This window comes from Cololabis saira, chromosome 17, assembly GCF_033807715.1.
Source record: "Cololabis saira isolate AMF1-May2022 chromosome 17, fColSai1.1, whole genome shotgun sequence".
Lineage (NCBI taxonomy): Eukaryota > Metazoa > Chordata > Actinopteri > Beloniformes > Belonidae > Cololabis > Cololabis saira.
This window is the reverse complement of record NC_084603.1, coordinates 39,345,716-39,371,260: the sequence shown is the minus strand read 5'-3', so window position 1 is coordinate 39,371,260 and position 25,545 is coordinate 39,345,716. Positions and strand designations below refer to the sequence as shown.

At 43.0% G+C, this 25,545-nt stretch overlaps 1 protein-coding gene across 5 annotated transcripts in view; it reads left to right on the top strand.

Moving 5' to 3' along the window:
- The window catches only part of LOC133463659 (NACHT, LRR and PYD domains-containing protein 12-like), a 64,746-nt gene extending 46,823 nt beyond the window's left edge, over positions 1 to 17,923 (top strand). For 2 of the 5 annotated variants that reach the window (XM_061745321.1, XM_061745320.1), the window contains 5 exons: positions 2,587 to 2,760; positions 4,743 to 4,919; positions 12,172 to 12,348; positions 15,241 to 15,401; positions 15,794 to 17,923. In XM_061745321.1, the coding sequence (XP_061601305.1) occupies positions 2,587 to 2,760; positions 4,743 to 4,919; positions 12,172 to 12,348; positions 15,241 to 15,401; positions 15,794 to 15,804 (700 nt within the window). In that variant the 3' untranslated portion in view covers positions 15,805 to 17,923. The remainder of the gene's footprint in view (positions 1 to 2,586; positions 2,761 to 4,742; positions 4,920 to 12,171; positions 12,349 to 15,240; positions 15,402 to 15,793) is intronic. The other 3 variants (XM_061745323.1, XM_061745322.1, XM_061745324.1) reach the window with 2 other exon arrangements.
- The last annotated feature ends 7,622 nt before the right edge of the window (positions 17,924 to 25,545 follow it).

Here is a 25,545-nt window from a genome sequence, read left to right as displayed (position 1 = left end):
AGAAGGAGATACGGATATGGTCAGAACAATCGGACTCACTTCACTACAAGACTGTTTTGACAACGCGGACTGGGAGATGTTTAGGAACTCTGCAGAGAACAAGTCGAGTTCGCAGATACAGTCACATGTTTCATCAGTACATGCATTGCATTGATTACATGTTCCAAAGAAATCAGTTCACATTTTCCCAAATGAGAAACCGTGGATTAACAGCAAGGTACGAGCTTCTCTCCATGCACGCTACGTCGGCTTCAGAGCTGGGAATCTGGGGGACACACGTGCGGCACTCCTGAGAACCATCAGGAAGGCCAAGAAGGACTACACGACCAAGCTGGAGGCTCAGTTTGAGAACGGGGATGTGAGGACTGCATGGCTGGAGCTATTGTGGTCCCTATTCCAAAACACTCTAAGGTGGCATGCCTCCAGAGCCCCATCGCTCTCACACTGATTGGCAGCAAGTGCTTTGACAGACTGGTGAGAGACTGCATCTGCTCTGTACTGCCTGCCACGCTGGATCCCTGGCAATTCGCCTATCGTCAAAATCGATCAACTGACGACGAAGTTGTCTTGGCCGTACATTCTGCACTCTCCCACCTGGACAAGAGGGGGAAGAAGAGATGTGTACGGATGCTCTTTGTGGATCACAGTTCCGCTTTTAACACCATCATACCAACCAGACTGGACACAAAGCTGAGGGACCTCGGCCTGCACCCGACCATGTGCAGCTGGATACTCAACTTTCTGTCTGACCGACGTCAGGTGGTGAGGATGGGCAACATAACGTTGGACCCACTGACCCTCAACACAGGAGCCCCCCAGGGCTGCGTCCTGAGCCCTCTCCTCTACTCACTGTACACAGATGACTGTACAGCCACGCACAGCTCCAACGTCGTAATCAAATATGCGGACGACACGACAGTCATAGGCCTGATTGACGACGATGACGAGTCGGCCTACAGAGCAGAGGTCAGGTCACTGACACAGTGGTGTCAAGAGAACAGCCTGGCTTTAAACGTCAGCAAAACCAAGGAGCTGATCGTGCACTTTAGGAGACCAGAGAGAGAGCACGCACCTGTGATCATCAATGGTGCTGCTGTGGAGCAGGTCAAAGACTTCAAGTTCCTCGGAATTCACATATCGAGGGACCTGAAGTGGGCTACACACACCACAAAAGTAGTGAAAAAGGCCCAACAATGGCTCTACTGCCTGAGGCGTCTGAAGAGGTTCAAAGTGAGCCCCCGCATCCTCAGGGCATTCTATACGAGCACCATCAAGAGCGTCCTGATGAGCGGCACCACTACCTGGTTCGGGAACTGTACCGCTGCAGAACAGAAAACACTGCAGAGGGTGGTGCAAACGGCACAGCGCATCGTGGGAGGGGAGCTTCCACCTCTCCAAGAACTTCATGAGAGACGTTGTGTGGCTAAGGCCCAAAACATAATCAGGGACATCCATCACCCCAGCCATAGCCTGTTCCAGCCACTGCCGCACCCACATGCCGGGCAAACGGTACCGGTGCATAAAGAGCAGCACCAACAGATTCCTAAACAGTTTCTATCTGTCAGTAAATAGACTGCTGAACAAGACCTAGTTCTGGTGACAGACTGAACTGAACGTGTCTCTTGTTAATAGAGATTTTTACATTATACACATAGGCCCAAGACTATTTATTATTTTTCTATTTTTTATTCCACCTACGGTATCATGTAGATTATTCATGCACTATGCACTTTGTCTTTTGTCTCTCTATCTTTTTTAACTGCAATGATGAGCATGCACAACCAAGATTTTTACCCATGTTACTTAGTAATATGATGTGACAATAAAGATTAATTCTTGATTCCTGACATCGGAGCTAAAAGTAAGACGTATAATCAGCTGAAACAGTAAAATGTAGTTTGTCATTTTGAACAACAAAGTACTTTCTTTACTTTCAGGAATATTGTTAAATAGTGTTACATACTCTCATTACTATCAGTGGGATGATGCAGGTCCTGTATGGAGTTCTCCAGAACTTCTCCTCCTACAATCGCTTCGGTTTGATTGTGATAAGTCTGTCATTTGGGTTTCATCCTTTATTAACAGAAATATGATAAAATAATTATAATAATTCTGAAATAGAAATACCAAAACATTGATGAATGTTGAATTTGATGGCAGCAACAGAAGCAGTAAAAGTCCAGTCCTGCATTCCCAAGTCCATACAGGGTCTCCATGATCCCCCAATAGTAATCAGAGTACTCACCACTTTTCTAGAATACTTTGTTACCTCATTCCTGAAAGTAAACGTAGTACTTTGTTGGCTGTCATTAAAAATGATAATCAGATCAAAGAGATGAGCCAGTATCTCCGTCCTGCGTTTAATGTGGAAGCTTCAAGAATCCTGACAGACGTGTTTCTGAACTGTAGAGTTTCTGAGTGAACCTGAGGGAAAATCACGGAAATGCCAGGTAGAAAGAACCGGGCCAGGATTTGCACCGGGAACCTTCTGACTGTGAAGCTCCAGTGTTGCCCACCACACCACCCTGAACGGAGGTGGAGAAAACACTCATCTAAATGTTTATCTGTGTTTTATTCTTTCTCCAGATCGGAGTGCTGCAGTTTGTCAGAGATCAGCTGTCCTCCTCTGGTCTCAGTTCTGAAGTCCAACCCATCTGATCTGGAACATCTGGACCTGAGTAACAACGAGCTGCGGGATTCAGATGTGAAGCAGCTGTGTGTTCTTCTGGAGAAGCCAGACAGCAGACTGGAGACTCTGAGGTCAGACTAGTTTTAGTTGTGTGTTCAGATGAATCTGATGTGAAAGTTGTGTTGACACTAACCTGCAGACATCAGGCTGATCTCCTGCTGATCCACACTGACAACTTACTGCTCTGGGGCCTCATTTATAAAGCTTGCTTGCGCACAAAACAGGACTTGAAAGATGCGCAAGCCACCTTCTACGCAAAGGTTGGGATTTAAAAAGAAAAAACGAACCGAAAAATGTGCGTATCTCTACGCCAACCCTAACCCTCCCGTAGGAACATGCTTAAGATATGGGGAACTGGCGACGCAGGCGGTGAGGTGGTGAAATGAAGCCATATTCATGTCATACTCTTAATAATGTCATCACATATCAGACTTATAATATAATAGCGCTGATCGTGTCCCTCTGTGTTTGAAGCACAGCGTCAGTCAGGACTCTGCTGCTGCTGCTGCTGCAGCCGCAGTGCCAGGACACGCCGGGAACCTCCTCTTCACCCACCGCTTCCAACCGTAGAGCGACTGAGGACAGAACAAATGAGTGCGGGGTCACTCTAAGGAGCACCTAAAGGGACACAGATTTTTTTTTAATATATAATGAGTTTTACGTGCGCGCGAAACCTTTACGCGCGGGCGTAAGCCTAAATTATGGTTCCGCGTTAAAACGACGCAGAGCCTATGCCGTAGGGTACGCGGCGACGCGCACCTACGCCGTAGGCTCTGCATTGGTGTGACGTGGAACCATAAATCAGCCTTGAGCAGCACTGAGGGGAGAGGGGAGGGGGAGCGAGGATGCTGTCCCGTCTTCGCATCGCCTTCGCACAGGGTGTCTTGATGATTTGCAATTACAGCCATTTTTAAAGTGTAAAAAGTGGGGGGGACAAAAACATGATTTTGAAAAGTGAGGGGGACATGTCCCCCCTGTCCCCAGTGGAAATTGCGCCGTGGCACTCACAGCGTTTAGCGCAGCAACGGCGTGCTGCCACTCACTCGCTTTATTATATACTATTTATACACTTTTTCCACTTTTACTGTGACCACCAAATAATGTGGTTTTCCTGGCCTCCACCTCATCCACAACATCTCGATCTCAGTCTCCGTGAAATTTAGTGGCACGGTTGCCTGGCTCGACACGTCTCATTCATCCTGACATGCAGCAGAAACAGGCTGCAAGAAGCCGCCGCGCATGCTCAGCAGGCTCATTCATGTGCAAATACTACTTTGCATTGTCCATTTATGGTATGAAGTGGGCGTGTAGAGGGCGGGATATGAGGCGAATTCACCTGCGCAACCTTCCAGCTGGACTGTGATTTATAAAGCGAACATTGCGTGCTGGTGTGCGTGCACATGGTTTTAAAAATCCGGATTTTTTTTTGCGCCCGCCATTTTCGGCTTTTGGGTTTACGTGCACTTTTAGTATGAATCCTACGCACTCTTTTATAAATGAGGCCCCTGGTTTCTTCTTCTCTGTCTGTCTCATGTCTTAATAAGTCTGTTAAGAGCATTTCATCCAGGTGACAGCAAGACATAAGGTGCAACAAATAATGTCTTTTTATGGTTTTAAGAGTGTAAAACTAAATATAAATACACAGGTGTGGAAGTAAGAAAAGTGAAATAAAGCTGCCATCACCTTTCTAACTCTCATCTGTATGAAACTAGTTTTACTACCTGAAATATTAGACATCAGTTCATCATGTTTTTGTGTCTCTGACATTCAAACAAATGCTTCATTTTCTCTTCATACAAATGAATGAGTTGACATTTGTCCCAGAATTCCTCCTGACATGTTTGTTTGTGTGGAAACTTGAATCATTTGGCTGCACAACATGAGTTGTATGAATGGATCCACTGGTGGAGCTGCAGAGCAGCAGAGCTGAAGTCACTACATCTTTATTGAAGCAGCAGCATGATGTCATGAATATTGATGAAGCTCTTTTTCACTCGTTCTGTTGGAACCTGCATCCTGGTGGTTCAGCTCACATCTTTTATTCTTCATTCAGATTGGAGAACTGCTGGATGTCAGAGATCAGCTGTTCTTCTCTGGTCTCAGCTCTAAAGTCCAACCCCTCCCATCTGAAACATCTGGACCTGAGTAACAACTACGACCTGCAGGATTCAGGAGTGAAACATCTGTGTGATTTCCTGGAGAGTCCAGACTGCAGACTGGAGACTCTGAGGTCAGACATGTTTTAGTTGTGTGTTCAGATGAATATGATGTGAAAGTTGTGTTGACACTAACCTGCAGACATCAGGCTGATGTGCTGATCCACACTGACCATTTTACTGCTTTGGTTTCTTCTTCTCTGCTTTAGTCCTCCAACAGTTTGTTTCTTAAACTTCCTCTTCTGATTTCTTTTTTTTAAGACTTTTTTATGGCTCTAGTGGCCCTTTATTGAAGTTGCAGAAAGGAAGGGGGTAGAGAGAGAAATTGGGGATGACATGCAGCAAAGGTGCGCATGCCGGATTTGAAGCTGTGACCGCTGCAGGACTGTAGCCTCAGTATATGAACCACTTGCTTAACCCACTGCACCATCGAGCGGCCCCCTCTTCTGATTTCTGACATAAAAACTAAACATTTGAATGTGTCAGACAGGAACAACTGAAGAACCAGAGATGTGTCTGAACCTGGAATAAAACATCTGAACAAACTAGAATAAATTTCGAAATTTAAGAAATGTTCAAACTATTATAAGTTCCTTTTCTCTGCTGTTTTATTAAAATGTTTTCCAAGGTTGGATTTGGTTCATCGTTAATCATCGTTAGTCTTTCAGGGACATTTCGGGGGTTTCAATCAATCAATCAACTTTATTTGTACCACCCGTTTTTAAGAACTACAGGGAGAGCAAAGTGCGGTACATTAAAATCAAAGTAGGTCAAGAAAATAAGTTAAACAAGACATAAAAACACAAACATACCAAAGATATAACAACAGGTTCACAGCAGGTGCATTTTAAGGTGCCATACAAGATAAGATCACAGTGCATTAAAAGAAATGGAATAAAAGTGTGATTTTAAAAAGAGATTCAACAAAACAAAAGCTTAAAATGAATTCTGTAGTGCCCAAGGAGCCAGTGAAGGGCGCTAGGATGGGAGTGATGTGCTTGAGGTCTGACTTAACAGGTTCTGCACAAGCTGCAGACGGGCCAGAGAGGTCTGGCTGATGCCTACATACAAGACATTACAGTAGTCAAGATGAGCTGTGATAAAAGCGTGGATTCATTCATCCAAGTCAGGTCTTGATGAGATATGTTTCATCTTTGCTATTTGGTGAAGTTGATAAAAACCTTTTTGAACAACGCTGCTGATCTGTTTCTCAAATGTAAAATCAGATTCCAACTTAACCCCCAGATTTGTGACACAGTCCAAGAGATAAAGTGACTGAGCCAAGATCTACGTTGCGGGGGGCAGCAACTCGGTCCAAACTACATAACTTCTGTCTTGTCCTCATTTAGATTGAGGACATTAAAGGAGACATATTATGGCATTTAATGTATATTTTAAACAGGCCTTGAATTTCTTAAAAACAATATAAAGCTTGTTTTTTCTACCTAAATCAGAAATTCAGCCTCTGGGCCATGTCTATAGTTTTACAGATAATAAAGCCTTTTTCTGCGGCTCATTTTCAGGGCGGTGGGGGCTATGATAATGAGGCTCAGCGCTGATTGGCTGCTTGAATGACGTGTAGCAGGGGAGGAGACAAAGCGTCGCTCCGGGGAGAAGAGCAGCTGCTGCGTAGCAAAGCGTGTCCACGGTTCTGCGTTAAATCGACGCGTACCTACGCCGTAGGCTGTGCGTTGGTGTAACGCGGAACCATAAATCAGCCTTTAGTCACCTCGTCTTCAAACTGGAAGATTGAATTTAATTCTAAACAGGTACACCACTGTTATTTACTCCGATTCCTCATCATTTCACTTCTTATGTTACAAGACAAATGAATCATGTAACTAAAGAAATCACAACACTGAATTTTCACAAATGGCAACTTTATTGTTAAAATATATAAATAAAATGTATGCACTATTGCTGGCTCAGGAAGGACCGCGCGTCTTCTGAATGTGAACAGCTCCAGGTGCTTGAAAGATCTGAAACCACAGAAGAAAAATGTATTACGGTACTGATAGAGCCGCCGGCTCCCCCGAGCCCGGAGCCGGCTCTCCCGGCTCCGGCTCCGGCTCTCTCCCGGCTCCGGCCCCCCGGAGCCCCCGGGTTCGGAGCTCCGGGTTCGGAGTTCCAAACCCGGAGCTCCTCGACGGTCCAGTCCGTGAGCAGCTCCGGTGCACCGGAGCTAAGCTAAATACTTAGCCCATGCAAAGATCAGACTCATAGACAAATATAAATGACATAAAAAAAAAAACGGAACTTACCGCTGACTCGTGTGCAGTTACCGGGTCCGTGCTGTGGTATCTGATCCTTTTATAAGGGTAAGTGTCGATGCAAAACCTCATTTCTACTCTCCCTCGCTGTTCAAACAGCCAGCGCTTGTAAACAATGGCGGACGCCCCGGCCGGCTGAGCTGGTTGTGGGCGTGGTTTCAGCAGCGGAGGAGACCGAGGGCGTGGTTTGCATTTTGGTGACGTAAAGAAAATGCACAAATCCAAACGGCTCACAGAAACCACATGACACTGGGGGACTCTGTAAGGTGGGGGGGAGCAGACCTTGCAAATTTTCATGGGGTATCATCTTTTCTGTGTTGGCAGGGTGAGGGGAGACCACTTTATATATGTTAAAACAAGAAAAAACGTGTTTTTCATAATAGGTCCCCTTTAAGTGAGAGTCCGGCGTTAATGTCATTAAGGCAGTGTGTGACTGTTGGACCGTGTTGTTTTTGTGCCAAGGGAAAATAGATCTGGCAATCATCAGCATAAAAGTGAAATAAAATACCTTTTTTTTTTATTATTTCACCTTTATTTAACCAGATAAAAAGACCCATTGAGGTCAAGGCCTCTTTTCCAAGGGTGACCTGGCCAAGGAAGGCAGCAGCACACGTCCACACACAAATAACAGCAATCACGTAATAAACATTAAAATGAGAGTGCAATCTGTTTAGCAAATAAAGTGCAATAGTGGTGACTTCAATAATATGTAAAAAACAACAACTTCAGAAATAATTTAAAATTTAAGAACACGGGCACATGTACTTTAAAAACACAGGCACTGCCGAAAGGATTCTCGTTGTCGGTTTTTAAGAAGTGAGCGAAAAGCTTCAAATGAAACAAGTTCAGGCATTTTCAGTTCAAGTTGGAGGGTATTCCACGCAGAGGGTGCAGAGAAACTAAAAGCTTTTTTCCCCAAGCTAGTCCGAACACGAGGAACAGCCAGGTGCATAAAGCATAATGGCTTTTAGTTCTCTGGACAAAATAAACATAAATAAACAGGAACCAAGCTAAGAAGAGCCTTATAAATCAGAGTCATCCAGTGTGTAAATCGTCTAACATTCAGAGAAGGCAAGCCAGCTTTAGCATACAATTCACAGTGGTGAGTGAGATGGCTACAACCAGTTATGAACCGTAGAGCACAGTGGTGGACTGGAGTCAAAGACTGTAGACAGCTGGCTGACGCACACATGTACACAACATCGACGTAATCAAGAATAGGCAGAAAAGTAGCCGAAATCAGAAACTTTCGTGCACTGAGGGAAAAACATGCCTTGTTTCTGTAATAAAAACCGAGTTTCACCCTTAGTTTAGAGACCAAATTTTTTATGTGTGCTTTAAATGTAAGCTCCCCATCAATAATTAATCCCAGGTATGTAGGTTTGTAGCTAGTGACCAGCTCAAGAGCTTTACCATGGACAGTTTTAATTAATGGGGTATTCTCCGGGAGAACTGATGAATTTGAAAAAAACATAACTTTGGATTTTTCATCATTTAAAACCAGTTTCAGTTTCTCCAAACGAGACTGCACTTCATCAAAGGCAAACTGCAAAAATTAAAAAGCTTGTGCAATTAAGGGTGAGCAGCAGTAGATTACACAATCATCCGCATAAAAGTGATATGAGGCATTTGACAAGTTTCCACACAGCTCATTTATATAAATTGTGAACAGAATGGGCCCTAACACTGAGCCTTGAGGTACACCTTTTTGACCTCAAGAAAGTTAGAGCGAGCCGCACCCAACTGAACACATTGCATTCTACATGCCAAGTAATCTGCAAACCAAGTGGTGGCTTGTTTGGAGATTCCAATTTTAAGGAGAGTTTTTAACAAGAGGCTGTGGTCCACAGTGTCAAATACCTTGGACAGGTCAATGAACAAGGCAGCACAAAACTTTTTGGTATCCAATGCCTCAAACACATCATTAAAAACTTTTAGGGCAGCAGTAACAGTACTGTGCTGCTTCCTAAAACCTGAATGATTGGGGTTTAAAATGTTGTTTGAGTCAAAAAATTCCCTCAGTTGATCACAGACCAGTTTTTCAAATATTTTTGCCAAAATGCATAATTTTGAAATTGGCCTGTAGTTATTCGCAACAGTGGGTTTGCTTTTAGCAATGGGAGGATGAATGCAGATTTCCACACCTTAGAGAGTTTGTTTGTCCGGAGGCTGAAGTTAAAAATACTGCTTAGAGGCTCAGCAATTAAGTCAGCAGCCAGTTTTAAGAAAAATGGGCCCAAATCATCGGGACCGGCTGATTTTTTGGAGTCCAACTTCTTTAACGCACTACAAACTTCAGAGGTAGACACAGGTACGAAATGAAAAGAAGAATCAACCAAGGGACTGCTTTCAACTACTGGTTCGTATTGTGTGGCTGACTTTTTGGAAACATTATTTGATGATTCAAACAAGTGCCCTGCTGTGATAAAATGTTCATTAAAATAGTTCAGTATGGCGCCTTTGTCGGTCAGGTTTGAAGGATGTTTGACCTAAAAATTTGGCACTTCAGTAGAGGACGTAGTACCATGTTTCCTAAAAACAGAGCCGAGGGGGAGGAGGTAAAGAGCAAATAAAAGAGGGTCGAGGATTGACCCCTCGGGGACCCCATATGGAAGAGGAGCTGTGGAAGACATCAAGTTGTCGTCTTTTTTTTTATTACATTAACTGAACAAAAGAAAAGAACGCCAACTCACCACATTTTCTTGTAAACTTCTGTAAAACTACAACTGCAAAAGTACAACTGCTTTTCTTGTAGTATATAAACGTCCACAGAAAGATTTTGAACACAAAAACACTTTTTGAGTTCCCCATGTTGTTTTCCCTCTTCAACAAAAATGCCATAATAGGTCCCCCCTAAAGGTACTAAAGTGTTAAATACTGAGCTTAGTGAGGTCTGAATGTCCTTCCAGAAAGCATTTAGCTTGGGGTATTTCCAGAAGATATGATATCAGCATCAGTTGAGTTGCATTGTCTCCTGCATGGCATATGTGTTCCTTTTGTAGCTCTCCTGATATGGTGTTCTGAAGTATCTAATAACCAGGGCTGCACATAAGTGGGCCGCCAGAGCGCATGCGCCGTCAAAATCCACAGTGCGCTGTCAATCTTCTGCTGCGAAGCGCATTTGCGTACCAACAGCTGGGGCTCATATTATTGGTTGTGGCCAGACCAGAATATTAATATTAAAACATCTATTGGGAGAGCTTTTCCCCAGAACTCCCACTCAAAGTTTGTACTGGCCAATCACAGCGCGTCCTTACTCCCCCTCCATGCTCGTTGCGGCGGTGGGTTGGGCAGGAAGAGAGGTAAGGATCAGCTTTACAGCTGAACAAACCCCGTCACGTCTCGTCAAAATGTCCAAGAAGCAAGCGCCATTAAGTAATTATTTTGGCGTTCCACCACCACCAACTACAAAGAGACGCCAAACTAAACCACTACCCGTGGATAGAAACAGAAAACATGTTTTCGTCGAGAAGTGGCTGCATGATGCACGCGGCGACGCGCACCATACGTTCGCGGTCCCGCGTATCCTACCCCGTAAGCTCTGCGTTGATGCAACGCGGACCATAAATCAGCCAGTGTCCGTCACTGCGTGCAGCAGTTACCTGCAAGACGCTGCTCTGATTATGGCTCACAGTTTATGAAAACCCCAAATAAAAAATAAATTAGAGAATATTTTATTAAATCAATAAACAATTCCATCATCAAAATTATAACAAATAAAGGTTCAACATATCTTGCTTTGCATGTAATAAGACTAGGTAATATATTAGTTTCACCTTTTAAATTGAATTATTGAAATAGATTAACTTTTACACCATATTCTAGTTGAATTATTGAAATAAATTAACTTTTACACAATATTCTAGTTGATTATTGAAATAAGTTAACTTTTACACCAAATTCTAGTTGAATTATTGAAATAAGTTAACTTTTACACCATATTCTAGTTGAATTATTGAAATAAGTTAACTTTTACACCATATTCTAGTTGAATTATTGAAATAAGTTAACTTTTACACCATATTCTAGTTGAATTATTGAAATAAATTCACTTTTACACCATATTCTAGTTGAATTATTGAAATAAATTAACTTTGTAAAAGACTATATTGAGCCATTCATCTTTATACAGTAAGTGAATAAATATCGTTTTGCCTATAACTTATTCCTGCATCCCTCTTTTATCGATCCGGCGAGACGGGTCACCGCGTTTTGGAGGCCCAATTCACATATCCAGGGGCTCCTCTGAGCACCAGACCAAAATAATTATGTGCAGCCCTGCTAATAACATTTTTCCAGCAGTGCTCCCTCCAGGTTAACAAGCTGGATGTTTACCAGTGGAAAGCCCAGATATTGTCAGAAGCCTTTTTTTTTTTTTTTACCTTGTCTGCCAGGCCGACGAGGGAACGTGGGTGATGTAGGCCCCTGGTGTTCCTTTGACTACCGTTAAATTTCATTTCAACAAATATACCAAATTTACCAAATATAAAACTTTCACCATGGAAAACATCTCTTTCTAGGTTTTTAATATCATGTCTTAATACGTCTGTTAAGATCATTTCATCCAGGTGACAGCAAGACATAAGGTGCAACAAATAATGTCTTTTTATGGTTTTCAGAATGTAAAACTAAATATAAATACACAGGTGTTGAAGTAATAAAAGTGAAATAAAGCTGCCATCACCTTTCTAATTCTCATCTGTATGAAACTAGTTTTACTACCTGAAATATTAGACATCAGTTCATCATGTTTTTGTGTCTCTGACATTCAAACAAATGCTTCATTTTCTCTTCATACAAATGAATGAGTTGACATTTGTCCCAGAATTCCTCCTGAAATGTTTGTTTTTGTGGAAACTTGAATCATTTGGCTGCACAACATGAGTTTGTATGGATGGATCCACTGGTGGAGCTGCAGAGCTGAAGTCACTACGTCTTTATTGGAGCAGCAGCACAATGTCATGAATATTGATGAAGTTCTTTTTCACTGGTTCTGTTGGACTGTTGGAACCTGCATCCTGGTGGCTTCAGCTCACATCTTTTATTCTTCATTCAGATTGCAGTGGTGCTTCTTGTCAGAGATCAGCTGTTCTTCTCTGGTCTCAGCTCTGAATTCCAACCCCTCCCATCTGAAAAATCTGGACCTGAGCAGGAACGAGAACCTGCTGGATTCAGGAGTGAGACATCTGTGTGGTTTCATGGAGAGTCCAGACTGCAGACTGGAGACTCTGAGGTCAGACATGTTTTAGTTGTGTGTTCAGATGAATGCGATGTGAAAGTTGTGTTGACACTAACCTGCAGACATCAGGCTGATCTCCTGCTGATCCACACTGACAACTTACTGCTCTGGTTTCTTCTTCTCTGCTTTAGTCCTCCAACAGATTGTTTCTTCTTAATCTTCCTCTTCTGATTTCTTTTTTTAAGACTTTTTTGTGGCTCTAGTGGCCCTTTATTGAAGTTGCAGAAAGGAAGGGGGTAGAGAGAGATATTGGGGATGGCATGCAGCAAAGGTGCGCATGCCGGATTCGAAGCTGCAACCGCTGCAGGACTGTAGCCTCAGTATATGAGCCGCTTGCTTAACCCACTGCACCACCAAGCGGCCCCCTCTTCTGATTTCTGACATAACATTTGAATGTGTCAGACAGGAACAAATGAAGAACCAGAGATGTGTCTGAACCTGGAATAAAACAACTGAAGAAGCAAGAATTAACTGGGAAATAACAAAAATAAATTTCTTGAAACATTTAAATGGGTAATAGAGGAATGATGTAATGAATTATTAGTAATACATTTAAAAAAATTATTTTATATGAGTTTAAAAACATATTTCAGAAAAAAGTATGACTAAATCCCAGATTTATCCTGGATTACATATTGTATTCCAGATTTCATCTCCAGGGGCCTCATTTAGGGGCCCCTTCTCCTCCCCTTTTCTCTCTTTTGTCCATGTTGCAGCATCCTTTGCTGGACACCGGAACCTGCAGCGTGGGAGTGAGGGGGGCAGGGTAACGGCCCGGGCAGGCGGGGGAGAGGTTTGTCCGTCAAGACTCCTCTCCCTGGCCCTGCCCCTTCTCAACCTTTCCCCGACCCTGCACCCCAACCTGGGACTTGATGATTGGGCCGGAGCTTCGGGAGCTGCATGCTGGCCTGCGGTCCCCACCCCTGGTCATCCCGTTGCTGCTTCCACCTGCCTGCTGTGCTGCTGCCGTCCCTGACCCACCAGTCTGGCCCTTGGCAGGAGGGTCCCCCCTTATGAGCCTGGTCCTGCTCAAGGTTTCTTCCCTCCTAAAGGGGAGTTTTTCCTTGCCACTGTTTGGCTTAAGGTTTTTCTCCCACTACGGGAGTTTTTACCTGCCATTGTTTATGTAATAACTGCTCGGGGGTCATGTTCTGGGTATGGGTCTCTGGAAAGCGTCTAGAGACAACTTTTGTTGTATTAGACGCTATATAAATAAAATTGAATTGAAAATTGAATTGAATTTATAAAAGAGTCCGTAGGATTCATACTAAAAGTGTACGTGTGCTCAAAAGCCGAAAATGGCGTGCGCACAAAAAAATTGATTTATAAACTGATTTATAAAACCGTGTGCACGCACATCTGCATGCAATGTTATAAATCACAGTCCAGCTGGAAGGTTGCGTACGTGAATTTGCCTCATATCCCGCCCTCCACACGCCCACATTATACCATAAATGGTCAATGCAAACTACTTGATGACTGTGTTTGCATATAAATGAGCCTGCTGAGCATGCGCAGCGGCTTCCTGCAGTCTGTTTCTGCTGTGCGTCAGGATGAATAAGACATATCGAGCCACCGTGCCACTAAATTTCACGGAGACTGAGATCGAGATGTTGTGGATGAGGTGGAGGCCAGGAAAACAAGATTATTTGGTGGTCACAGTAGTGGCTATTGTTTTTCTTTTTTTGTGATTATTATTATTGTTGTTGTGATGATTCTTGCTGATTACATCTGGCTGGGGGACTACCGATGTAAATCAGCCTATGGCTGCAATCTGGGTGCATCTACATTTTATTTTTTTTATTAAAAGAAAATGTTGATTGATGTACACTGTCCCTACCAAAAATAAGTAAATTGAAATTGAATTGAAATTGGCATCACTAACGCGAGTGAGTGGCAGCACGTCATTGCTACTGTAAACGCCGTTGTCGTGCCAAAAAGTGATTGCCTGCCAGAATCTGATTTCTGGCCGCGGGAGCGCGCACAGCAGCCCATTGAGCGATAGCGCTAAAACGTCAGATTTTCAGATTATGAAGCTCAAGAATGAGATCAAGTCATATTTAGGCAGAAACAACTTTTCATTAACTGTATTTGGCCTTCAATCACTTTTTGGCACGAAACCGGCACGGCGTGTCCTGGCACCGCGGCTGCAGCACCAGCAGCACCAGCAGCACCACAGCGATCCAAGCGCATGGCGCAGCTGGAAGTGGCCGAGTCCTGACTGACGCTGTGCTTCAAACACAGAGGGACACGATCAGCGCTATTATATTATAAGTCTGATATGTGATGACATTAAAAGTATGACATTAATCTGGCTTAATTTCACCAGCTCACCGTCTGCGTCGCCAGTTCCCACAAATCTTCAAAATGTTTGTGCGCTAGGATCAAAGTTTGCGTAGAGATACGCACATTTTCCCGTTAATTTTTTTTTTTTTTAAATCCCAACCTTTGCGTAGTGGTGGTGTGTGCATCTTTCAAGCCCTGTTTTGTGCACACGCAAGCTTTATAAATGAGGCCCCATCTCCTTTTCTCTGCAGCTTTTTCAAATGTTTTCCACGGTTGGATTAGTTTCATGGTTGATCATCTTGATGTAGTTTCCTTACTTGAGGAGTGAGCAGCATCTTTTCACCAGACAGGGTGAGGCTTCTCTGGCCGGACGTAGCGCGTGGAAGGATCACGTTATTCCGTTATTATAACTAGAATATTGATATCGAATCGAATCGTAAATCCTATCGTCTTGGGACCTAGTGTATCGGAATCTTATCGTATCGGGAGGTCAGTGATGATACCCAGCTCTATTGATGAAGCTCTTTTTCACTGGTTCTATTGGACTGTTGGAACCTGCATCCTGGTGGTTTCAGCTCACATCTTTTATTCTTCATTCAGGTTGGTGAACTGCGGTCTGTCAGAGATCAGCTGTTCTTCTCTGGTCTCAGCTCTGAGGTCCAACCCCTCCCATCTGAAACATCTGGACCTGAGTGGGAACGACCTGCAGGATGCAGATGTGGAGCAGCTGTCTGATCTGGTGATCAGCTGCAGACTCTCAGGTCAGTGGAGGTTGGAGTCGGTCCTGCTGCTTCCAGCGGTTCTCTACTAAAACCAGTTGGTATCAGAGCAAAGATCCAGTGTTTCCAGTGAAGCTGCAGCTTCTCAGCGGCTGCTTTCCTCATGAAGCTGTGAGAGGAGGATGATTATAGGCTTCAGGATCAGATGATCCAGATGTGTGTTGTAGACCAGTGTTGTGCTTGTGTTCACGTGTCCAGAAATAAAGGTGTATTCCAGCTGACAGCCTTCCAGGATGTACAGACACACAGCTGCTCCACTGCAGCTCTGAACACTCTGAAGTCCTGGATGTGCTGCATCACTGACTGACAGCTGATGGAGGGAGTCTCTGCAAACACTCGTTTAGCTCCTCTCTTCGTTCTTCTTCCCTCTTCAGGTGGAGAGTGACCACGACGGTGTTTGTGCTGAGACGGGATGAGTTGTGTCCTGGTGGTCCTCGGGGGTTGAAGCAGTACCAGTTTGTGTGGACTCTTGACTAGACCTAGATGATGATGAAGATGTACATAGTTTCTGAATAGGGCTTGGTCGTCTTGACGTCATCACCTGGCAGAGCCGCCCTGTTGGATGCTACATTAGCTGCTCTTCGGACCACTGTGTACAGACGTGCTCCTTCTTCATTGTGTCTTACTTGTAATCGTTACTTTCCGTTATTCTGTAACCATGGTAACCCGTTGCTGTGTTGTAGCTGCAGCAGCTCCACACATAACAGACGTGGGGAAAAGATCGCTAATGGTTTAACTTTTCCGGGGTCGGATCATTCACACGGGTTTTATTCCCCACTTCTCCAGCTAAACGCAGTCGCTGGCCAGCTCTCTGCTGTGCGATTAACCCCAATCTGCAGATAAAACTAGTTTGTTGAGGAAAAAATATTCAACTCTATTTGTAGCTGCAGGGAAAAAAAATAATCCCACGAGGAAAACAAAAATATTGCTCATGCCTCCGGGTCGTCTTCCGCATAATACAGCGGCCAAAAAAAGAAAAGAAAAAAGTAAGAGTAATACAAAACATGTACTGTATGTTGTACTATTATAGGCTACTAATTTATTGAAACACATGGCGAAACATTTACCAAATTTACATTTACCAAAGTAGCTGCCAAACACTGGCAAACAAGGTAGCTGAAGACACCGGTTGTGCAGAACTGGGGCAGTAAGTCCTTACTAGTAGGGATTTGATTAGTTGTGGGCGTCGGAGGCATCGGAGGTCAACCGATGCAAATCGCGCCCACCGTTAGGTAACGAAAGGGAGCAGAATCTGAATGGCTCGTGGAAGCGACGTCAGACTGGACGGATCATCCAGGCGGCTGTACAGACACTGCAGAATTTGGTTGCTTTCCTCCTTGGCTGAGGGGAGACCACTTTATATATGTTAAAGCAAGAGAAAACGTGTTTTTCATAATAGGTCCCCTTTAAGTTCATTGAGTAAAAGGAAGAAAATCAAAGTTTTTTTCTTGACCTACGTTTTACCATTTCTTATTTTTATCCGAGTCTAAAATTGAAATATGCAAAACAAGACAGTTTTTTTGTGTTAGATTAAAAGACGAAAAAACAAAATAAAACGTCACTTTTTACTTTGTGATTGACAATAATAAATAGACAGAAAGAATGATACACAGATTTGCGACAAACACTCGCCAACGTGTTTGAAACATGTTACTGCCATCAATTTTTAAATAGGCTTATTATATTCTTTGATATGGCAAAATCTATGTTTCAACATCTGATGTGTCATTTATCAGATGTGTAATTTATTATCACTAAATCTGCCTATTACCACCTGAAAAACATTGCTAGAATTAAGGGGTTTCTGTCTAAACAAGACATGGAAAAACTTATTCGTGCATTCATTTCCAGTAAATTGGATTATTGCAATGGCATCTCACAGCAAGAAGGTCCTGGGTTCGATTCCCGCCGGGGACGCTGTGGGCGCTGAAGTGCGTGTTAGTTCCCCCATGACTTCAGCACCCACACCCTGGGTGGGGTTGGTGAAAGGGCCTTTGTGTGGAGTTTGCATGTTCTCCCCGTGTTCCCTTGGATAGCTAATGTGAGCTACCCTCACAAAAACATGCAGCAGTCCTGGCTCTACTGCCCCCTCTGGCCAACCAGGGCGCCAGATGGGGTGGGGAGGATCTGGCCGGAATAACGTGATCTTTCCACGCGCTATGTCCGGCCAGAGAATCCCCACCCTGTCTGGTGAAAAGAAGCTGCTCACTCCTCGCTTAGGTAGGAAAAAGTGAAAAAATTAATACTTACCTGCTGGACTCTACTGCCCTTACCTTTTAACAACTTGTGCTTTTTATTATTTTAACTCATATTTGTTATACATATTATATTATGGTATTGGTATTATTTCTTTGGTATTGGTATTATTACTTTGGTATACTTTGAATACTCTGTTATACTTTGAATTACCTTGTGTTGAATTGTGCTATACAAATAAACTTGCCTTGCCTATATTCTGTTACAATAGAATAAATCTACATCACAATAAAATGTGTTAACGAGATCAGGAAATCATTGCCTTGTGTTTTTTTTATTTCAAACGGCTCCCCAACTCTTTCGGGTTTTCTGTGTGTGTGTTCGCGCGCACTGCCATCTGCATCACGTGGTGCTGCGCTAACGGCCAACTGCGACATGATTGAGAAATTCACATTTGAGCAACGAACATTTCTATTTTCATGAACCATATCGCTATTTTCGGTAAGTAGGCATACCATCTAGATGTATTCAACAGTGAATGAGCAGCTGGCTTACTGATTGGGTAACGTATTGCGTCACGCATCGCGTCACTTCCTGGTTTTGCGGTCTGTTGCCGTTGCACGGCATTTGCAGGCTCTGATCTCTCCCGACTTTTTTGTCTAAACTTAGATTGTTCTCTTTGTAAAATAGTACTATATCTGGTAAATTTCTGTCTTTATTTCAAAACTCGCACATTTTCTCTTCCGCAACTTTCATTGTCACCAATCACTGATACATTCTCTGTCTGTTAGCCTCTGTTAGCCTCTTAGCATGGCCTCCCCTTCTCCCACCGTTTCACGTCTTTGCTGCTCAGTGTGTGAAATGTTTAGCTATTCCTCTGCCTCCTTTAGCGAAGACGGTAAGGGCCTGATTTACTAAGATCCTAAATAAAGAGTACTAAATCGCGTGTGCACTGAAAAAGTTTGCACGTGCTGTTGTTGTGTGTTTTGCGGGTGATCAACTAAGAATGCTTGCGCAATTGATAACAGGTGCAAAGCGCAGTATTTAAATGAGGTGTTGCGTGTCTTACAGTTTGCGCCATGGAGAGTCTGTATGGAAAGCAGGATAGTCGCAAGCGCAAAATGAAATTTGACGAGTTGGAGTTAGAGATATTAGTGGAAGAGGCAAATAAACACATTCATGAACTACAGCAAAGAAATTTAAACATTACCAAAAGAAACGCAATATGGGAGAAAATCTGCGATAGAATAAATGCAGTTGGTAAGACAAAAAGAACGGCAGATGAGGTTAAAAGAAGGTGGCAAGATATAAGGCGAAGAACTAAAGAAAAAGTGGCCTTTAATAAAACTTGTGCAACCATTTTTAAAATAGCATGCAGCAGAATAAAGACTCTCTCTGCGTATTCTTTGATTTTGGCGATGTCGCCTCCTTGCCACAATAACAGCAGCCATCGGTGCGTAATGCTGGGCAGATTAGCACCTTCCTTTCGAACGTATTAAATACAGACGCAATCACAATCCCCGCAATAACTTTCAGGCTTGGTAAATCTCATTGCGTGTGGTAAATGGACCTATTTGCATTTTCCCCTCCCAGTATTTAGCGCTTTCTGGCGGGTACGCCCCATATTGATTATTCATCAGGGCAAAAGTACTAAATGAACAGCGTGTGCTATTTTGGTCATTTGAGAGGCACAGTCCTCTTTGCACGCTGTTAGTAGATCAGCTTGCACATTGGTTTGCGGGTGATGTCAAGTTTGCACACGTTTTTACGCACGTAAAACCTTTAGTAAATCAGGCCCTAAGTGCTTGAAGTGTAGTTTCTTTGCAGGGTTGGAGGTGAGGCTCAGTCAGTTAGAGGTCCGGTTCCGCCAATTTGACGATAGTCCGATAGACTCGTCAGCTAATCAGGCTAAGTTAGCGGCGGACCGGCCTGTAGCAGCTGCTAGCCGCTCCCCTGCAGCTCCAGAGCAGCCGGCCAGGCAGGGCGGCTGGGTGACGGTTCGGAGGAAGCGTAGTCCTAAAGGGCGCACGGAACACCACCACCCGCTTCATGTGTCTAACCGATTTTCCCCACTCAGCGACACACCCGTTGAGAATTCGACCCTGGTGATCGGCGACTCCATAGTCAGGCATGTTAGGCCGACTCCAGCAACCATAGTTAGGTGCATCACGGGGGCCAGAGCGGGCGACATCGAAGCAAATTTGAAGCTACTGGCAAAGAGTAATCGTAAATTTGGTAAAGTTATCATCAATGTCGGAGCTAATGACTCCCGTCTTCGCTAGTCGGAAGTTACTAAAATGAATATTGTCTCGGTATGTAACTACGCCAAAAGTATGTCGGACTCCGTAGGTTTCTCTGGTCCCCTCCCCAATCTGACCAGCGATGACATGTTTAGCCGCATGCTCTCGCTCCGTTGCTGGCTGTCGCGGTGGTGTTCAGAAAACGACGTGGCCTTTATTGACAATTGGGAGACGTTTTGAGGAAAACCCGGTCTGATTAGAAGAGACGGCATTCATCCCACCCGGGGTGGTGCAGCTCTTGTCTCTAGTAATTTGGCCAGTTTTATTAGACACTCCACCTGACAATGCAGGGTCCAGGCCAGGATGCAGAGCTGCAGTCTTACACGCTTCTCTGCTGCTTCCCGAGAACCAACGCCTGCCAATAAAACTGTAGGATTGCATTATGTAATTGGCGACTCTAAAACTGTAGGATTACATGATGTAATAGGGGACTCTAACCAGGTGCCTGGCAAAATAGAAGTGGTTGCAGTTCCCCGCCCTCCAAAAGTTCACCAGGTGTGGCGTTATAAAGGCGTTAACCAAAATAACCTTGTAAAAATAAAAACCAATACACATTTGGTACCAATAAGAGACCGAAAAATTAGATGCGGACTACTAAATATACGATCATTAAGCTCCAAGTCTCTGTTCCGTTTCACAAAGCAGGTTCAACAAACTCTGAGTCTAATCCTGAACTCTTAGCTGAGATCGGAAACTCTGAGTTTTCGGTTCCAGAACAGCGGATTTGAGGTAATTTACTCAACTCTAAGTAGTTTCACCTGGAGTTAAGTTCGTGCGTGAGGGAAATAAAAAGCCATCATCAGTAGAGCGCTGATACAAGGATTCACCATGGCAACCGGCTACAACAGAAGAGCGACATACTTTTTATTTTTTTTTATTTTAAACTTTATTTATCATTTCAATTTACAAAATCCATTTGAGGAAACATTGCATCTGAAGATCCACATACTTCACGCCGTGTCCTTTTTCACCCGAATGGAATTAGAGATTTTAATGCACGCATTAAAAAAAAAAGAGTAACACCGCAGCACAGAATAATATAAAATTAATTTAACAGATCTCTACATCATTCACCTGCAATCCTGTGGAACCCCTTGATGGCTTGGACAGGTGTATGTAGGCTTGCCACCAGTCCCTTGAAATACGGAATTGTTCAGTAATTGGGAATTAAAAGTTGCGTCCCGTATTGAACCAATACAGACACATATTATAACAGGGGTCTCCAACCCTGGTCCTGGAGAGCACCTATCCAGCATGTTTTAGATCTTTCCCTGCTTCAGCACACCATGATACAAGGAGCTGTGTCAACAACAGAAGTGTCCGGACCTTGATGACAAGTTAATGACGACCATTGATTAGAATCAGGTGTGTTCATGCAGGGAGACACCTAAAACATGCTGGATAGGTCTCTCCAGGACCGGAGTTGGAGACCCCTGTATTATGCTCTTATTTATTCATGTAATAATATACAGGTGGAGGTCGGAAAATTTGAATATATTGCAAAACTTCATTCGTAGTAAATTCAACTTAAGTTGAAACAAATATTATTTCCCACTACATGCAAAGTGAGATATTTCAAGCCTTTATTTGTTATAATTTTGGTGATTAGCCTATGGCTCACAGTTTATGAAAACCCCAAATAAAAAATCTCAAAAAATTAGAATATATTATGAAATCATTTAACAATTCAATCATCAAAATTATAACAAATAAAGGATTAACATATATTGTTTTGCCTGTAATGAGACTATGTATAATGTACATGTATTACGTGGTCTGATAACCATCTCCCGACGAATATTTAATTCTCTGCGCATTAATTCTGCACCTTCATCAATTGTGTCTTCATCAAAAGGACATGCCATGTTCGTGACAATGGAATTCTAATATTTATACTGACTCTGTTTTTAATGACAGACGGCAGAACAGAAAGAGGCGGAGAAGCAGAAAAACTCCAGGTTTCACGATATAAACCTGGTCCCGACCAGGTTAGGTTCAGAGAGTGTGTTACTACGGTAACTGACCGAGAGCTTAAAGTGGAAATGAAACGTGCATGTTTTGGCACTGGTAGTGGTCAAATATATTTAAAAAACGACTTTGTCTAAAATCAGATTTTTTTAAATTGTGAAACCCATAGAAATAACACATTTATTTTCATAGTTTCTAGCTAGTTCTCTGGCTAGCGAGCCGCCATCTTGAAGTGACGAATGCTTACGTCACGGGGTTGGTTGGTGCTTTGAACGCTCTATTGGCAAGACAGGACAGCAAGTGGTTTTTGCGAAAGATCATGGATGAGGACGAGATTGAGAGGACTGTGGAGGTCAGCAACCCTATGGCTTATGCTTTTGAGCCTATTAGACGAGGGAACCGAGCGGTGGTGGTGGTTAGGGAGGAAGAAGTCGTGGAGGAGCCGAGTGTTTTGGGTGAGGAGCGGGTCGGCAACACTACCTGGTGTAGGTGTGGTTTATGCACGGTGATGCCCACCGTGCCGGAGTGTATCTGCTGTCAATGATGTCAACGCATCAGAAACAGATGAAAACACAACTAAATATTAAAGGTGACGGCGCACCCAGAAACAGATGAAAACACAGCTAAACAGGTGGCGGCGCAACAGAAACCCAGATGAAAATGCAGCTAAAAACATTAAGGTGACGGTGCACCTACAAAAAAGTAAAAAAAAAAAAAAAAATACAGCACCATAAAGCATGAACTATAAAAACACCATAAAACTCAGATAGACTAACGGACCACACGTTTCAACTAGCAGATAGCCGATGCTACAATATAAACCCCAGCCAGATCTGGCGTCATTAAATTAAATAAAGATGTTCTTGCCTATTTGAGTCTGCGCCTCCCGTTTCGTCAAAGTCCCGGGCCAGTCCCCTCAGCCTCTGGTCTGTCATCAAACGGTGGACCCAGCACGTACCAAAAATAAATCCTTCAAAAAAAGGGAATGCACAGTGCGTACGGGATTCCGGCTGGCTGCGCCGCTGCATTATATACAGTTTAATGCACTGGTAATATGCGCACGACTTTGATCTTTTTTTTTTTTTTTTTTTTTACTTTTTTCTAGGTGCGCCGTCACCTTAATGTTTTTAGCTGAATTTTCATCTGGGTTTCTGTTGCGCCGCCACCTGTTTAGCTGTATTTTCATCTGTTTCTGGGTGCGCCGTCACCTTTAATATTTAGTTGTGTTTTCATCTGTTTCTGATGCGTTGACACCTTAATGTTTATGTTTGCATCTGTGTGGAGGTGCTCATAATAATGTCACCATATCTGGAGTGCGCCGTGCGCACGTTATCCAATTTGTCACTGCAAAGTTTTGTTTGAGGAAAAAAGATTTTTGAAATACTTATTGGTAGTGGCAGTTTATGGAAATGGACTGCTTTGTCCCTGCCCTTAACCCGGTAAAATTCATTATTACACCCTTGAGCAATGCAATAATGACCTCCGACTTGTCTTCTTCTGTCCTGTCGTGGCTCTTCCTCAGTTTCCATCTTGTCTGTCTGTGAAAACTGTCTCCGTCTTTGACTGTCTGTCAAATTATCTAGGCAACCTCTTTTACTCTATTGATCACTAATATAGATCACTGTCTTTATATATAACCGTCTTTATATGTCACTATCTCTATCTATAAATGTCTATCTTTCTCTATCTGGATCTTTTTCTGTCTCTATCTTCCTCTGTCTCTGTCTCTGTCTCTCACTACCTCTACCTCTACCTCTGTCTGTGGACTCCCGTGAAGCTAACCAACCCTGTGATGTCACGGCCAAGATGGCGGCGTCCGTGCTATGAAAGCTATAACGGGAGTTCTTTTTATTTTTTATTGTATTACGTTTTTCATGTTTATTACATAATTGGTGAATAGAGTGGATATCCATTTAGCAAATAATGTATACTTGACTGACTGCTTCATTTCCACTTTAAGTTACCTCTCTTTGTGAAACAGGCTAGAGTTACTCCTCTTTCTCTGGTTTCAGTTACCTCCCTTTGTGAAACGGAAAACTCAGAGTTTCCCTCATTTCAGGGTTAACAGACTCCGAGTTTTCACTAAACCTGCTTTGTGAAACGGACCCCTGGAGTGATATTTTCTGTTTAACAGAAACATGGCTATAGGAGGAAGAGTATGTTAGTTTGAATGAATCGACTCCGCCCGGCTACTTTAATCATCATATTCCTAGAAGCACGGGCCGAGGCGGAGGAGTCGCAGCAATTTATAACTCCAGTCTCCAAACAAAAATTGAACCTAAGTGCAATTATAATACATTTGAAAACCTCACGCTTAGTCTGAAATTTCCGAGTTGGAAATCAAAGAAGCCAGTTTTGTTAGTGGTAGTGTACCGGCCCCCTGCTGGTGCTTATCTAGAGTTTCTGTCTGAATTTTCAGATTTCCTATCTGGATTATTGATCAGTACAGATAAATTCATCATAGTGGGTGACTTTAATATTCATATGGATGCTGAAAGCGATAATCTTAAATTAGCTTTCAATTCTCTTCTAGAATCAATGGGTATCTCACAAAAAGTGGACAAACCGACGCACTGTTTTAATCATACTCTCGATCTCGTTCTCACTTACGGTGTTGAAACTGATGATCTGTTGGTGTCGCCTGTAAACTCCCTCTTATCCGACCATTATTTAATAACGTTTGAATTTAATATTGTCGATGTTGAAGTGCAAAATTAGAGGTATTATTTCAGCACGTTTGTCTGATGAAGCTATTGCTAAAGTTAAAGAGGCCATTGCTCATCTTAGGACAGTGGAAAATAGTGAAGTAGTAGAGGCCAGTGACCTGGGTTCTACCTCTGCAGATGTTGATGTTGATTTTCTTGTTAGTAACACTGCTGATTTCTTGCATTAAGCTTTAGATGAAGTTGCTCCTTTGAAAAGGAGGGTTTCACAGGAGCTTAACTCCCTGGTATAATTCAGATATCCGCATGTTGAAACAAAATGTGCGTAAAATGGAAAGGAAGTGGTACTCTTGTAAGTCTGTAGACTTCTATCGTGAATGGAAAGATATTCTAATAGTATAAAAAAGCCATTTGCAAAGCCAGAACACCTTTTTGTTTCAAATATATTTATTGGGAAACCACAAATTTAACAGAGGAATTAACAATCTTTTTTTTTTTTTAACAGAAGGTGAGAAAAGTAATCCCTGACAGAAAGGGACAGATGACAAAAAATGAATAGCAAGTAAATAAGCAAAGCCCTGCATCCACAAAGCAGATGAAACAAAAATCGACAGGAAAAAAAAAACACAAAACAAAACAAAGAAGGCAACAGTGCGTACCCAATTAGGGAGGTGTGTTCTGACATAGTTCCTAATCTGAAGATATCTGAAAAACTGATTCTTCTGTAAATTAAACCTTTCTTGGAGTTGCTGGAAGGAGGCAAAGGTCCCCTCTATATATAGGTTACCAACAATACAAATCCCCAATCGTTTCCAGGTGGAAAAGGCCTCGTCCAAAGCTGATGGTGTGAAAGAGGGGTTTGCAGTTAAAGGCAACAGAAATGAAACTGCCTTAAAATTAAAATGATTCCTTAGTTGTTTCCAAATCTTAGTTAAAGCGTAAATTACAGGGTTATGTTTAAAACAAGATCTATTGACTGGGACAGGAGATAGTACAACA